Source organism: Gadus chalcogrammus, chromosome 23, assembly GCF_026213295.1.
Source record: "Gadus chalcogrammus isolate NIFS_2021 chromosome 23, NIFS_Gcha_1.0, whole genome shotgun sequence".
NCBI classification, from domain to species: domain Eukaryota; kingdom Metazoa; phylum Chordata; class Actinopteri; order Gadiformes; family Gadidae; genus Gadus; species Gadus chalcogrammus.
In genome coordinates, this window is record NC_079434.1 from 17,660,366 (window position 1) to 17,673,224 (window position 12,859).

Consider the following 12,859-nt stretch of genomic DNA (forward strand, 5'->3'; position numbering starts at 1 on the left):
TTGTTGCCATGACAGTATAAGTTGAATGTTATATAAGTACAGTTTACTATATATTTTTTTTTATTATTATACCTATTCACATGTAGTCAGGCTTTTTTTTAAAGCTTATTATTAGAATATAAAAAAAATATATGTTGGCATAACTTCTTTTTCAATTATGGAAAATGTTAAAGACATAAACACAGTAACGTGGTCTTTTTATTTTGTGTGTGAAGGCTGAATGTCTGTCATCTGTCAGAGAGATGCTGTGAAGCTCTGGCCTCAGTTCTCAGCTCCAACTCCTCTAGTCTGAGAGAGCTGGACCTGAGTACCAATGATCTGCAGGATTCAGGAGTGAAGCTGCTCTCTGCTGGACTGGGGAGTCCACACTGTACACTGGAAACTCTCAGGTCAGGGTTAGGGTTAAATGTGTCGTTGGGTTTGTTTAAGAGTAAGGGATGATCCAGGACTAGGTGGGCTGTGATCTAAAAGAACAGACGACACGTGTCTAAAGCCCAGTTCAGACCAAAGATTAGCCTTGCAACGACTTGCAACTCGCAACTCCTTCCAACTCCTTGCGACGAGACGGGCTGCGACGTTCTAAAAATGGGGCAGTTCAAACTGCTGCACCGGGCGGCGACGTCAGGTGGTTTCCCTAGCAACTGTGAACGCTCTGGCACAGCTGAGAGCCACAACAGCAGCATCAGGCTAAAAAGTAGCCTAATTTAGGTTTGCGATTAGTTTGCTTGAGCTAGCACCCCAATTTACCCTCCCGGACCCTACACACACATTGGCGGTTTGTTGGGTTTCATTCTGATGTAAATGCGACTGCTCCGCGGTTCCGGGGGGGCGGGGGCTTGGGTAGAGGTGTTGCTGCGCTGTCTCCACAGAGACAACGCAGCGATATCATCATGAGCAGTTCTAACTTTGTAGAGAGATTTCTATTTGCAAAAACTCTTGGTTTATTTTTATTGATCCCCTTCGAGAATTTGTGTGTAAAGGGGGGGGGGACTAGGCTATATTCTCGCCTTCCTACTTTGTAAAGCGCATTGTAGGCCTGTTGCTTTTGGGCCGATACTGCGCCCATTCCTTGATTCGTTCTGCCGCAGCACTCCAAACAATTAATTTTATTCCAATCTTCGTCAAACCCACTCCAATAGTGGTCCTTCATTGGGTTGAAATCCTATTCTAATGAATATATGGTCCAGTTTTAAGTTTCAAGAATATTTATACATTCCCAGGGCATGTTAAATGAGTGCATGTCATGCCACTCATAACACACTTTTAAAATGCAGTTCTCAATTGATCGAATGGGTTATTTCATACATCATCACAAACAAAATTTGGATTTAATCAAATAAATTACAGATAAGTAATGCTGAAATGGCCACTTTTTGGTTGAACACATTTGAACGAAATAATTACGATCCCCCAATGTTGACCTGAAGTTAGGGTTAGGGTCACGCTGCTGCAACTCTTCCCCTGCGACGTTCCAAAACAGCCTCGCTGCGGGGCGAATCTTTGGTCTGAACTGGGCTTAAGATCCCCACCAGATTCAGCATCATTATTCATTTGTAGGCTGGGGTCAACATGTCAGTGGAGCACAGATGGGAGGAAGGAGGCCAAGAGGCCAGAGGAGGAACAGAACTTTAGAGGACGAGGATTTTAGGAACGTCATATTTTTTTTTTTTGAAGGGTTGTTTATTTTTGCTGTCTTGTTAGCTGCTAGTGTGTTATGAGTTAACAGGTTATTCTAGCTGACAGAACACTGGCCAGCTGATGTGAGGGTGAGGGGTTGCAATACTGTTAACTGCTACCATGTTATGTAAGTTATATGTGATGTAACTCTGGCCAGCTCATGTGAGGGTTAGGGGTTGCTGTCTGTATGTTATGGATGTTATGTGTTATATGTTTTGTAACTCTGAGGAGTTTCCATTAGTGTAGACATGATCGAGGCTCGGTGATGGTGGCTCTAGACGGGCTGTGATCTGAATTAATAAATCATAAAGCTTTAAGTTGTCCATCATATGGAATTAATACTTTATTAATCTGTTTACTTCAGTAAGAAATATTCTCATCCAGATAGAATAAATAAAGGTGTGTGTGTGTGTGTGTGTGTGTGTGTGTGTGTGTGTGTGTGTGTGTGTGTGTGTGTGTGTGTGTGTGTGTGTGTGTGTGTGTGTGTGTGTGTGTGTGTGTGTGTAGGTTGTCTGGCTGCCTGTTCACACAGGAAGGCTGTGCTTCTCTGGCCTCCGCTCTGAGCTCCAACCCTTCCCATCTGAGAGAGCTTGACCTGAGCTACAATCACCCAGGAGACTCAGGAGCTGCGCTGCTCTCTGCTGGACTGGAGGATCCACGCTGGAGACTGGACACTCTCAGGTATGGAGAGGACAGCTCATCACTCAGAGACAATGTCTCCTACAAGGATTCAACCCGCTGCTAGATGAAGTGGTTTGAAAAGGCAGCTGTAACTTATGTTGTGTAGAGGCGTATAGTGGCGTATGTTTCAACATGTTGCTCTCACTTTGTTTCCCCCCCAGTGTGGAGCACGGTGGAGTGTGGAGGCTGAAACCAGCTCTAAAGAAGTGTAAGTGTCTGTTTGATTCATCACAACGCACACTGACTATTGAGAGGGAAAGTCCATCCACACAGCAGGAGGTGACGTCTGTTCATTCAGATCTTTCTCGGAATGAAGCTGATGACTGACATCATGTATCTTACATATATAAACATTAACATAATTGCTGTGATTATATCATGAGTGATGATTTTACAACATTGGACATAACACCATAATAATCAGGATACTGTTAATCATAATTACATGTCTATATTATATTCAAAAACTTAAATTATACTATTAACTTGTCATTATTATAATAATTATAATTTTGTTTTAATTCCTGTCATTACATTAGCTATAGCACATAATAATCATATGAACATGTTTTGAATGATGCATGTATTTCACTTTAGATTTAAATTAGAGCTGGTGATGCTGTTTATTTAATAAGGATGAAGATGATGATGATAATTATAATTAATAATATTGGTTTAGCAGCCTAATCATGTTCCTCCCGTCAGATGCCTGTGAACTCACACTGGACCAAAACACAGCCCACAGAGAACTCTCTCTGTCTGAGGACAGCAGGAAGGTGACGCGGGGTGAAGAGAACCAGTCGTATCCGGATCACCCAGAGAGGTTTAACGTCCGGCCCCAGGTGCTGTGTAGAGAGGGTCTGACTGGCCGCTGCTACTGGGAGGTAGAGTGGGGAGGATGGGTTGATATAGGAGTGGCATACAGAGGAATGACAAGGAGAGGACTGGGTAATGACAGCCAGCTTGGATGGAACACCAAGTCCTGGGTTCTTCTTTGTAATGAGAATGATGATGCTGCTGTCTACAGTGCCTATCATAACGGTAGTATTTCAGCCATACGTCTCCCCCTCCCTCGCTCTAACAGAGTAGGAGTGTATCTGGACCGGCCCGCTGGCTCTCTGTCCTTCTACAGATTGTCCCCAGGAGGAGGAGGGTCCTCAGACACACTGACACACATCCACACCTTCCAGGCCTCCTTCACCCAGGAGGTCCTCCTCCCTGGGGTTGGGTTAAGTATGAGTGGTTCCTCAGTGTCTCTGTGAGTGTCCATTGTAGACACACAAACACACACACAGACCCATGAAAGAGCACACACATGTAGACAGTCATAAACACACCCAAACCAACAAACACATATGTACACGGAAATTAACACACACGCACACACAAACAAACACATCGCACTCTATAAACACACACACACACACAAGTACACAGACTTATTTACACACACACACACACACACACACACACACACACACACACACACACACACACACACACACACACACACACACACACACACACACACACACACACACACACACACACATCCTTCATGGATCTAAACCCACAGCAGGTCTGTGTGTCGGTGGTAAGCAGCAGGTAACATCAGTGTCTCTCGTGGTTCATCTCTCAGCCCTCTCTGTGTTCAGCTGGGCTGCTGAGCGTCAGATTAGAGGGGGCCGCTTGGGTCTGGGGGGGTCCTCACAGTCCTGACGTTGTTGAGGACCAGCTGTTAGGGGGACGTTTGAATACTTGTGGACCCATGGACGTACCTGTAGTACATCGGGTTGTTGAGCAGCAGCTGTTGATGCTCTGAGGGGTCAACCCGTTCAGTGGAAGTACAACACTTTGTGATTGATTTAAATACTCCACTGAACTCCAAATGCTGCATTTTATTGGCGTTCTGAAAGGTTCAGCATAAACCATGAAAGAAAAATCTTCCTTTGGGTTAAGCAGGTTGAACAAAGATTTACTTTCTGATGTAAAATGTGTTTTAATTGTTGATTGATGGTACGCTATTTTCCTACAATATTTTATATATTTTCAACATTGTTTTAAAGGAATACAAAATCAGTTTATATTTTGCCATGCCTGACATGGAACGTGATTTAAAGCAGATTTAACAACATAATCATGAATGATGATAAGGGTTCTATGGGAAAGGGTAACAATGTTGTAAATTACTTAAAACAGAAGATAGTTTCTTTGTGTTCTGTTGGGAACAACAAGTCAACATGTTCATTCATTATGATTTGTAATTGTTCATAAAGCATAATGTTAATAAACAACTCAGTCGATCAACTGAACGTTCTCGTGTGTTCAGACGTATTCTTCCCGTTAGTTCAGTTTAAATCCTCCAAGTCTTCTGGAGACGTTACCTCCAACACAACAGTGGAGTCTCCATTCACCCCTTCATCAGTGTGGAGGGAGGATATTACCACACACAACAGTGGAGTCTGACTTTTTTAACCACACACGCATATACAAAAACAAAAAGTAAGTAAAAAGGTGGCTAAACAGACAGGCTAAACAGACAGGCTAAGCTTGCCAGAGCCTAGCCTATCTGGCGAACTCTGCTGTCTGATTGGTTCAGAGACAGCAGGCCAGTGGTTAAGCATCAGGCCCTTAGATGGTATTTCACGTTAGATGGTGCAAAGGTTTTCTTACGTCCTCATCTCCTCCCTCCTCACCCTTGCTGTCATTGGACGGCGGGTCAGCTGGATGCAGTCCTCCAGGTAGTACCACACACACACACACACACACACACACACACACACACACACACACACACACACACACACACACACACACACACACACACACACACACACACACACACACACATACACACACATACACACACACACACACACACACACCCACCTTGTCAATCAAAATCAAACCATTTTCATATTTTATTGATCAAATTTGGGACCGATAATGTGCTGTGATTTTTGTAGTTTCCTAGATTATCAATCTCTTCAATTTTGATCAATTTTTTTCTGTTAATATACAATACAGATATTTTGTCATTTTGAGAACGCAAATATCTGCTGACCTTCTCCCCGAAGTCGAAGCAGGGCGAGGGAAAGGTCATGTCCTGGTTGCTAAAGGACAGTCGACGGAGGTCTTGTGGATGAGGGCGTCGCCTCATTCCGGGGTCAGGATCCTCCGCTTCTCCATGTAGACGCACCCGTTGGGGTAGGAGCCCAAAGGTCAACAGGCTGACCCCCACATCCAGACCGTTGTCTGCCCCCTCCGCGTTCAACACCCGGCTCATCAGACCCTCTGATAAACACACTCATGGTTCTCAGGTTAGACACACGTCATACGATGACTTAAGACACTTACGATTACCAACATTTCAGACCGACTATCTGAAGACTAAAACTCCATCCGCAGGCCAAATGTCGATGAAATGCAAGAAAAGCAACAGAGCTACGATGTCTGTGGATGCAGGGGTTTGACTCAGGGCAGAGCAAGCAGGGGCTGGGGGAATAGGAATCCATTCATTGGAGAATCGGGACTCTTTGATTAAGCGATACTTGATTGAGCAACGTTGTCAGATTGACACAAATCAGTACTTTCCTATAGAGTGCGCTCTATAGGAAAGTACTGATTTGTGTCTGGTGTGCGTGACACACACGCACACCAGAAGAGAAGACTAGAATAGAGTTGATTTCTAAAATTGCTGGTTTGGTCATGTGATGACTTCAAACCACATCGTATAACATTTATAGCGCCAAGAAGGGCTGCAATAGTTACTAGGGCCCCATCCTATTATTCCCCCTAGCCCTAGATTTGAGCCCTAGCCCTAGAAGTTGTGCGTTCCCTCGGAGGGGTAGGGTGATCCAATACTTAGTGGCAAGAGAGAGGGCCTATTTCCCCTTAAAGTCCCTTGGCAGCTCGCCAGCTCGGTACCTCACTCACAGCCAAGGGAATATCACGTATGACCCAGGACACGTTGAGAACTCAGCAAGCGGCTATTTTTCCATGTTTCTCAAACTGTTATATATTAAGTTAAATTATTTATCCGTAGACTGGATTTAAATGTACGACCTGAATGTGTAGGTTGTCTTATTTTCGACACAAGGGTGACATTTTCAAACGTGAATGAAAATAGTAGTAGGCTCCTTCCTGTAGTGTAGACACGTCGGTGCTGCGCGTGACGTAGGGGAGCACGTTCACTACGCTAATCTGCATAATATTAATTATAGTGGTGTCACATTTCATAGGGAACGATCTTCACTATCACTTCACTCTTTACTGTGGAGGGAAGTGTTCTCATTAAGGGGAGAGGAATGGGACAGGGCCTACTCATCTAACGAATCAAGGATTAACAATATAAAGTCACTGATTAAAATAGTAACAGGTAACTGTTGGAAAAGCGACGAGTAACTTCAATACAAGCACTAGTAACTCAAATGAGTTTGGCTTCTGGACGCAGTGTTCAAACAGAGATACAGAATAGATGGAAATGAGCGCTGGTGGTGGGGAGCAGGACGCTCACTTGAAGAGGCCTCCCATGATCATCATCCCCTCCCCCCTCCCCCTCTTCCTCCTCCACCACCACCTCCACCGCCTCCTCCTCCTTCTTCACCTCCTTGTCCCCCTCCTCCTCTTCCCCTCCTCCCTCCTCTATGATATGTAAACGAGCGGTTATGGTGGGAGCAGGACGCTCCCTTGAAGAAGCCTCCCATGACCATCATCTCGCCCAGGCGGGGCTCCACGGTGGGCCACGGGGCGTCCCAGAGAGGGCAGCTCGTCGTTGCTGTCCACAGCGTCCACAGCGTCCACAGCGTAAAAACTGTTTTCATTGGCCAAAGTGCTGTACATGGTGCAACCAAAGGCATATAATAGAACACAGGCCACCTTATATAGGTGGCCTGTGTTCAGACACTGGGTGGGCACCAGTGGGACACCAGTGAGACACCAGTAAGACACCAGTGGGACACCAGTAAGACACCAGTGGGACACCATGCAGTGAGACACCAGGGGGACACCAGTGAGACACCAATGGGACACCAGTAAGACACCAGTGAGACACCAGTGAGGCACCAGTGGGACACCAGTGAGACACCAGTGGGACACCAGTGGGACACCAGTGAGACACCAGTGAGACGTTCTGCCATTCTTCCAGAATAAAGGACTGAGGCCTCCTCAGTGCTGCCCCTGATGGCCGGACCTCCACACTGCAGTCATGTCCAGTAGATAGACGATAGCCCAGAGCAGCGGGCCGCGCCCTCATTCTCACCGCTCCCCTGATCCTCACCCCCTGAGAGGGTCCTAAACGCTGTGCCTTCTCTTTAGTCCTGGGGGGCTCTCCCTCACAGCAGAGGGCTCCTAAACGCTGGGCCTTCTCTATAGTCCTGGGGGGCTCTCCCTCACAGCAGAGGGCTCCTAAACGCTGGGCCTTCTCTTTAGTCCTGGGGGGCTCTCCCTCACAGCAGAGGGCTCCTAAACACTGGGCCTTCTCTTTAGTCCTGGGGGGCTCTCCCTCACAGCAGAGGGGTCCTAAACACTGGGCCTTCTCTTTAGTCCTGGGGGGCTCTCCCTCACAGCAGAGGGCTCCTAAACGCTGGGCCTTCTCTTTAGTCCTGGGGGGCTCTCCCTCACAGCAGAGGGGTCCTAAACGCTGGGCCTTCTCTTTAGTCCTGGGGGGGTCTCCCTCACAGCAGAGGGGTCCTAAATGCTGGGCCTTCTCTTTAGTCCTGGGGGGCCCTCCCTCACAGTAGAGGGGCTGCTCAAAACCCCGGGGGCTGACTGACCTCTGTTCAGGATGGTGAGGCCCGCCCCCTCCCCCCCCCCCCCCCCCCACACACTGCTCCTTCAAGGGCCCCTAACTGGGCTCCTAATGGATACTGTTGATTCTGCTTTTGTTTGGTTTGTTTGATTATTCTCCTCGATTAAACTTGTCAAAGTTCCGTTCTGTATTTGATGTAATCAATAAAAGGTTGTTTGTGCTTTGACCAATTACGACCATTAGAGGGCAGTGTTTCTAGTGTCTTCATTTACACTGAATGAGAAGTTGATTGGGGGTAGGCATGACACAGTCGGCAGTGGCGAAGCTAGACCTTTTTTGGTTGGGCTCAAGCCCACCCAAAACTTGCCTTAGCCCAACCTATCGTTTCCTCATTTACACAAGCAATGAGAGGATGGATGCTGTATTGAACAGGCTCAAATGGGCTAGTGAAATCGAGCGCAACCTTCCTGCAGGAATCTCTAACCTCTGATTGGTGGGTGGGCGTCTCCTGTTTGACAAAACCAAAAATGCAGCACGAGCGCACCTAACATAGTTTCTGCTGTTTTGTCTGTCAAAGAGGCTAGCTAGTCTTTATCAGAAAATCCACGATTTCCAGCTGTGTTATACCATGACTTGGTAATAATACAAATAATTTTAAAACCTTGACATAATCTGTCAGATGTATTCAAAGACAGTTGAGCACAAGGCGATTCTATCTATGCCTCTTCTTGAATTGCCTCATGTTTTAGTCGGCAGAGCCTTGTAATGCTGCGTAGCATGATAAGCATGATAAGGAGCAAGTAGCAGAAACAGTTGACATGGGGGCTAATTTTCAGTTGAAAAAAAATGCTGGCATTAGTTTATCAGCTGAGGGCGTATTCATTGCCATAACAACGTGAGCTAATCAACAAGTACCACATGTTCTAATACTAGAGCATTAGAACATGTTAGACTCAGGCAAACGCCCTGAAATGTTCTGTCTCGCTTCTAAACACTTCTCTGTTATTTGGTGAACACCTAAATCTCTTTATTCCCTCCTTTCCTTGCATTTCTGCATCTATATTTCCATTCAACACGGGCAGCACACGATTCGTCACGGAAAAGATAAGGTACCGTTTCCTGAATTCCTGTTTTCTTACGAGATGTATTCTTACTATATTAATTTATTCTTACTAAATTAATCTGTTTCCAGTCCAAGCTCAGTGTTTCCATGTTTGTGGTGTAAAAGAGGTTTAATGAAGGAGTATGCGTCAGAACATCAGTAACTAGTTTCACCGTGTTGAGGGCGATTATATACGGATCCTCTGGTACGGGAACGGGACAGAACAGTTTGTTTGTATTGTGGGCTTTTATTCTGTAGGGAGGTCAGTTCGGTCCGAGTTTCATCGGTAACATTCGTTAATAAATGATGGTTTGGAACTGTCGGATCTATAGGGAAATAAATAATTGTCGATAATTAAATGAACGTGTTAGAAGCATTGTGTGTGTGTGTGTGTGTGTGTGTGTGTGCGTGTGTGCGTGTGCGTGTGTGCGTGGGTGTGTGATCTAGATACCGTGAACCACCTAGAGGCCGTTAGAGGAACTACATACTACTCCCTACAGCAAACCACCTAGAGGCCGTTAGAGGAACTACATGCTAGTCTCTAACATGAACCCCCTATTCTAGAAGACATAGAGAATGATTAGAATGTAGCTCTAGACAGAGAGAGTGATAGAGTTTGTGATCTAGACATAAGTTGAGATTGACTGTGTAGTTCTAGACTGAGGGACAGATAGTGTGTGTGTGTGTCAGACAGGAGGTGGATAGGAAGTCTTCACTGAAGTAATTTCATGTTTGGTACTTAAAGGTTGGGTAGGTGATTTGCGAAACGCCAGCAGATTTTGAAAATACACAACTCAAATGGTCCTACCCCCTCTCCTTCAACGCTGACTGACTCCACCCATTCCAAGTACCTGGACGCGCAATCATGCACGAGCGCGAACAGAGATGCGCGAGAGCGAGCCAGGCTAGCGTAGGTTTTCGTTTAACAACATGGCACTACATTCAGCTGTAAGTTGCACCCAGTACCGCGGGAAGTAGGGGTGCTGGGGGTGCTGCCCCCAGGGGCAGTTGTCGTGTCAACGGGGAGAAACGGGATTTTAGGTTCTGAAGCGTCACATTATGCACCAGGAAATGCTTAACGTCATGTGAGCGCCCGCTGTACCGTATTGGTCCAAATATAAACACAAACCCCATTGTAAGACGACCTATATTTGGAAAAAAGATTTGAAGACCAGATCCGGTTTTTATGAATAAATAAATTGTATTCATTGAAATAATATACGAAAATAAAAAGGCATCGAATAAAACACTGCATTGCCACTAAACAGTAGTGCAAATAGGCCGTACTGATGTGTACACCAAAGACTATTCCTGACACTCCTCTGCCCCGCTGTGTTCGCTCTGGCTGTGGTCGCTCCGAACTGTTTCGGCCCGTGGCAAAGCGAGTCATACTCGCTGCTGTTCAAGGCATTTTGAGACGCAGCATTTATTTAATGCTCATATGACCTAGTGCTGAAAAAAGGTTATATGAAAAAGTGTGAGGGTAGCGGTGGTGCGCTAAACTTGTTCTGTGAGCAGCTGGATGTGAACTATCGATTTTCAACTGTGCGCGCATGCACTGGTGTAATTGAGCTGCGCTGCTATACATCTTTTTTATCAATGTAACGAGTTGCGAGTCTAGTGCAGTTTTTTTTCTCCCAGCACCCCCTGCTGAGAATACGTTCTCGCTGCTATGGTTGCACCAGATGTTATAAACATTAAACGGTCACATAAATCATTACTATTTTTAGAAAATGTATGTTTGTTTCATATAATTGTATTGGAAGTCCTGGTTTTCACTAGGGTTGCCGCGGTGTGGACATTTTCACACCGAGTAATACACTCGTCTCCACACCGGTATTACCGAGTATAAACGGTATAAACTTTGAAACTAGGTCAACCGCCACACAAGCATCGGTTTTTAGACCCTTCTCGTCCTTCAGTTGCCGCCAACGTTCGAAAGCAGCGCCTAGGATTATTCTTGATTTCAGTTTTTCTCTTTCAGCGTTTTTATTAACAATTACTCTCTGAAAAAGAGTTTTCCTTCTCTTTGCTGGTGGTGGTGGTGGTGGTGGGGATGGTGGCGTCTTGTCTGCCATGGAAATTGTCTTCTACTGCTAGGTCCAAATGTGGATTAACTAGTTCCAGTAGCTACCGCAGGATAACAACAAACAGGAGCTTGCTCTGGGTCACGAGTACTGCACGAAGGGGTCGCGCGCGGGGCGCGGGGGAGGGGGAGTGCAGTACGACCGTTTGATTGACGGACTTACTGTCCAATGCAACTCGGTGGCAATGGAAATGATTGGCTGGAGTTTTTCGAGCCCTGCCCGTTCCACAGATGATCGACTTGTTTAATTTTCATGTCGGTACTTCTAACTCAGTGGCTGTAAGCGGGTTATGATAAGGATTTCAAGTAATTTTGCAAAAATGGCCAAAAAAGCGAATCACCTACCCAACCTTTAAAGAGAATCCAGAGAAACAATATGGCATTGTGTTTGTGTCCAGGTCTCCAGTCTACTATGGATGAGGAGAGAGAGGAGGGGGCTCCTACCTCTAAAACCACTCTGTCTGGGGAACATGGCCACCAGAGCAAAGCTAAGAGGTAAGAAGAGGATCTCACTGTCTGTGACTGTTGTCCTTCTCAGAGCTCAGCACTGATATCTCATGACTCCATCATCAGTCTTAGTAAAAGCTGTGTGTGTGTTGTGTTGAAGCCCAGAGCAGCGGGAGAGAGCAGACTCCCCTGGACCCAGCTGTGTCTCCTTGAAGAGTGACCGCTCTATGGATTATCCTGCTAACTTTAGAGATGGAAATCAGTCTATTGAGAAGAGGTGAGGATTTATCAGATATTATACAACTATATCTATCAGACATCCCTGTCCTCCTGACCTTAAAGATGGACGCCCCTCCAGAGAGGAAGGATAAGGATTTGTCAAAGATTATAAAACTACAGCATCTATCAAACATCCATAAATCCTGGTTCTTGTTTTTCTATAAGAGTCCAGAAGGAGAGAGCAGACTCCCCTGGACCCAGCTGTGTCTCCATGAAGAGAAACTGGTCTATGGATTTTCCTCCTGACCTTAAAGATGGACGCCCCTCCAGAGAGGAAGGGTAGGAGTTTCCAACAAACTAGTAGTTTTACTAACTGATATTTACAATTCAGGAAATATTTTTATTATTAAAAAGATACTGTGTGTGTGTGTGTGTGTGTGTGTGTGTGTGTGTGTGTGTGTGTGTGTGTGTGTGTGTGTGTGTGTGTGTGTGTGTGTGTGTGTGTGTGTGTGTGTGTGTGTGTGTGTGTGTTCTCTCCACAGGCGTCCCCAGGAGAGGTCAAAGGTTACCAGTGCTCAGTCTGTACAGCAGAATCAAACAGAGCTGATCAAGGTGTGTAAATGAAAAACTACCTTTGACTTCAGCTCTAGACAGGGGTGACCTAAGGGGGGGTAGTATAGTCTACATATTTCACCTCTCTCTCTTTATTGCATGGTTCAGTCTTGCGTGGAGATCCAGTTTTCAGCACAGAGTCTTCCACTCGTTGCGCTTACAAGCAAAACAGACTGTCAGTAGTTTGACACGTCGTTGTTGATGTAGAAGTCGGGTATCAGAAACAGAAACCTGAGAGGGAGGAAAAGGTCACCCAGTTTATACAAATAAAGGTTTTTATTTATTC

The 12,859-nt window shown here is 45.7% G+C and overlaps 1 protein-coding gene across 3 annotated transcripts in view; it reads left to right on the forward strand.

The window, feature by feature from the left end:
• Window positions 1-12,859, forward strand: part of LOC130377406 (NACHT, LRR and PYD domains-containing protein 12-like) — a 76,299-nt gene that overhangs the window by 17,979 nt on the left and 45,461 nt on the right. The window contains exons 1-5 of one of the 3 annotated variants that reach the window (XM_056584519.1): window positions 8,967-9,216; window positions 11,694-11,790; window positions 11,903-12,019; window positions 12,187-12,300; window positions 12,504-12,573. In XM_056584519.1, the coding sequence (XP_056440494.1) occupies window positions 11,708-11,790; window positions 11,903-12,019; window positions 12,187-12,300; window positions 12,504-12,573 (384 nt within the window). In that variant the 5' untranslated portion in view covers window positions 8,967-9,216; window positions 11,694-11,707. Of the gene's footprint in view, window positions 1-215; window positions 390-2,184; window positions 2,359-2,519; window positions 2,567-3,063; window positions 4,859-8,966; window positions 9,217-11,693; window positions 11,791-11,902; window positions 12,020-12,186; window positions 12,301-12,503; window positions 12,574-12,859 lie in introns of those variants that run through there. The other 2 variants (XM_056584520.1, XM_056584518.1) reach the window with 2 other exon arrangements.